Below are 1209 nucleotides of genomic sequence, written 5' to 3'. Positions count from 1 at the left end.
AGGGATTGCGGCACGGTCGCGGACCGCTTGATTTTATTCGAAAGACACATTTGAAAGCCCATGTGTATATGTGCTCACTCGACTGTAACAGCAGTTCGGCGAAGCTGAAGAGGCAAGTCATGGCCAGAGTGATAAATCCGCAAAATCGGCGACCCCAGCGGTCCAATAGCAACGTCAGCAACAGCCCGGCCGGCAGCTCGGTCGCGCAAGCGAGAGAGAAGGACACGAACACCGAGCTCTGGATCAGCTTGAGGGAGTATACGTGGCCATCGAAAGCTATCATCGTCAAGGACCTAGAAAGTACCCGAAAGTACATCCGTAACTTCGTTGCTGTACGCGACGCGGAATATAACGTTATATCCGATTTCAAAAGCAACAGCGCGGTATAAATTTAGTTCAGCAGATAAAATCTGAGATGTGTCATCAGATTCTGAAGCTATTTTCGAGAAAGGAAATTAAGTCAAGATATATCCTCTCGCAAGATGGAAATGCGATCATAAAAAACTAATGTTCCGCCAAGCTGAAGAGGCAATATATCGAATAAGGAAGGAAAAACGACGCGACAAAGCGACAGCGGAAAATATAAAGTTGCATCTCACTCACCAAAACAAGATTAGCAGAATGGTGTTCTTCGCTAGACGCGGTGACTTGAGAATATCGAAGACGTTCGCGCTTTCTGTTTGGGTATTGGTCACGGTCAAGTTTCTCTGTAAAGACGATAAGGTGGACAATGAGTGATGCGCTGTTTGCGTCACGGTTTCACACGTCTCACAGCTGTGCGTCTCGTTATCAATCTTACTTACGACAAAGACTTCATAGATGCGTGTGTCAGGGCTCTTTCTGTTGATCTTCGCTATCCGTTGCAGCTTCTGCACCATTTTGTCTAACTTGCCGTTGGCGACGAACCATCTTAATAGCGAAACAGTGTTTCTATTTCAGCGGAAAGTTTGGAGGACGAGGCTAACAGTGAAACGAGCTTACAACTGTATGAATTTCTAAGAGCAACAAGAATTTCTAGATATTGCGACACTGCCCACTTAAGAACTTTAAACTTTATTTAAATACCGCGCTTATTTAATTCAACTCGGAGAAATATGAAATCCTTTTACAACGCTCTAATTATAAAATTACATAAATAATTATTATATGTAATAGTAAAGTTTGTGTGTGTGTGTGTGTGTGTGTGTGTGTGTGTGTGTGTGTGTGTGT

At 43.7% G+C, this 1209-nt stretch overlaps 1 protein-coding gene across 1 annotated transcript; it reads right to left on the bottom strand.

The window, feature by feature from the left end:
• Window positions 1-9: 9 nt before the first annotated feature.
• LOC112461191 (organic cation transporter-like protein) lies at window positions 10-1172 on the bottom strand (the record flags this gene model as incomplete). Its single annotated transcript, XM_025026341.1, has 3 exons — window positions 804-1172; window positions 604-707; window positions 10-293 (listed from the first exon to the last, which is right to left on the bottom strand). Coding segments are annotated over exons 1-3 (463 nt in total), but the record flags the coding sequence as incomplete, so codon positions are not given.
• Window positions 1173-1209: the final 37 nt, after the last annotated feature.

This window comes from Temnothorax curvispinosus, unplaced genomic scaffold, assembly GCF_003070985.1.
Source record: "Temnothorax curvispinosus isolate PA1 unplaced genomic scaffold, ASM307098v1 QBEX01011130.1, whole genome shotgun sequence".
Taxonomy (NCBI): Eukaryota; Metazoa; Arthropoda; class Insecta; order Hymenoptera; family Formicidae; genus Temnothorax; species Temnothorax curvispinosus.
This window is presented reverse-complemented; position numbering and strand designations above follow the sequence as displayed.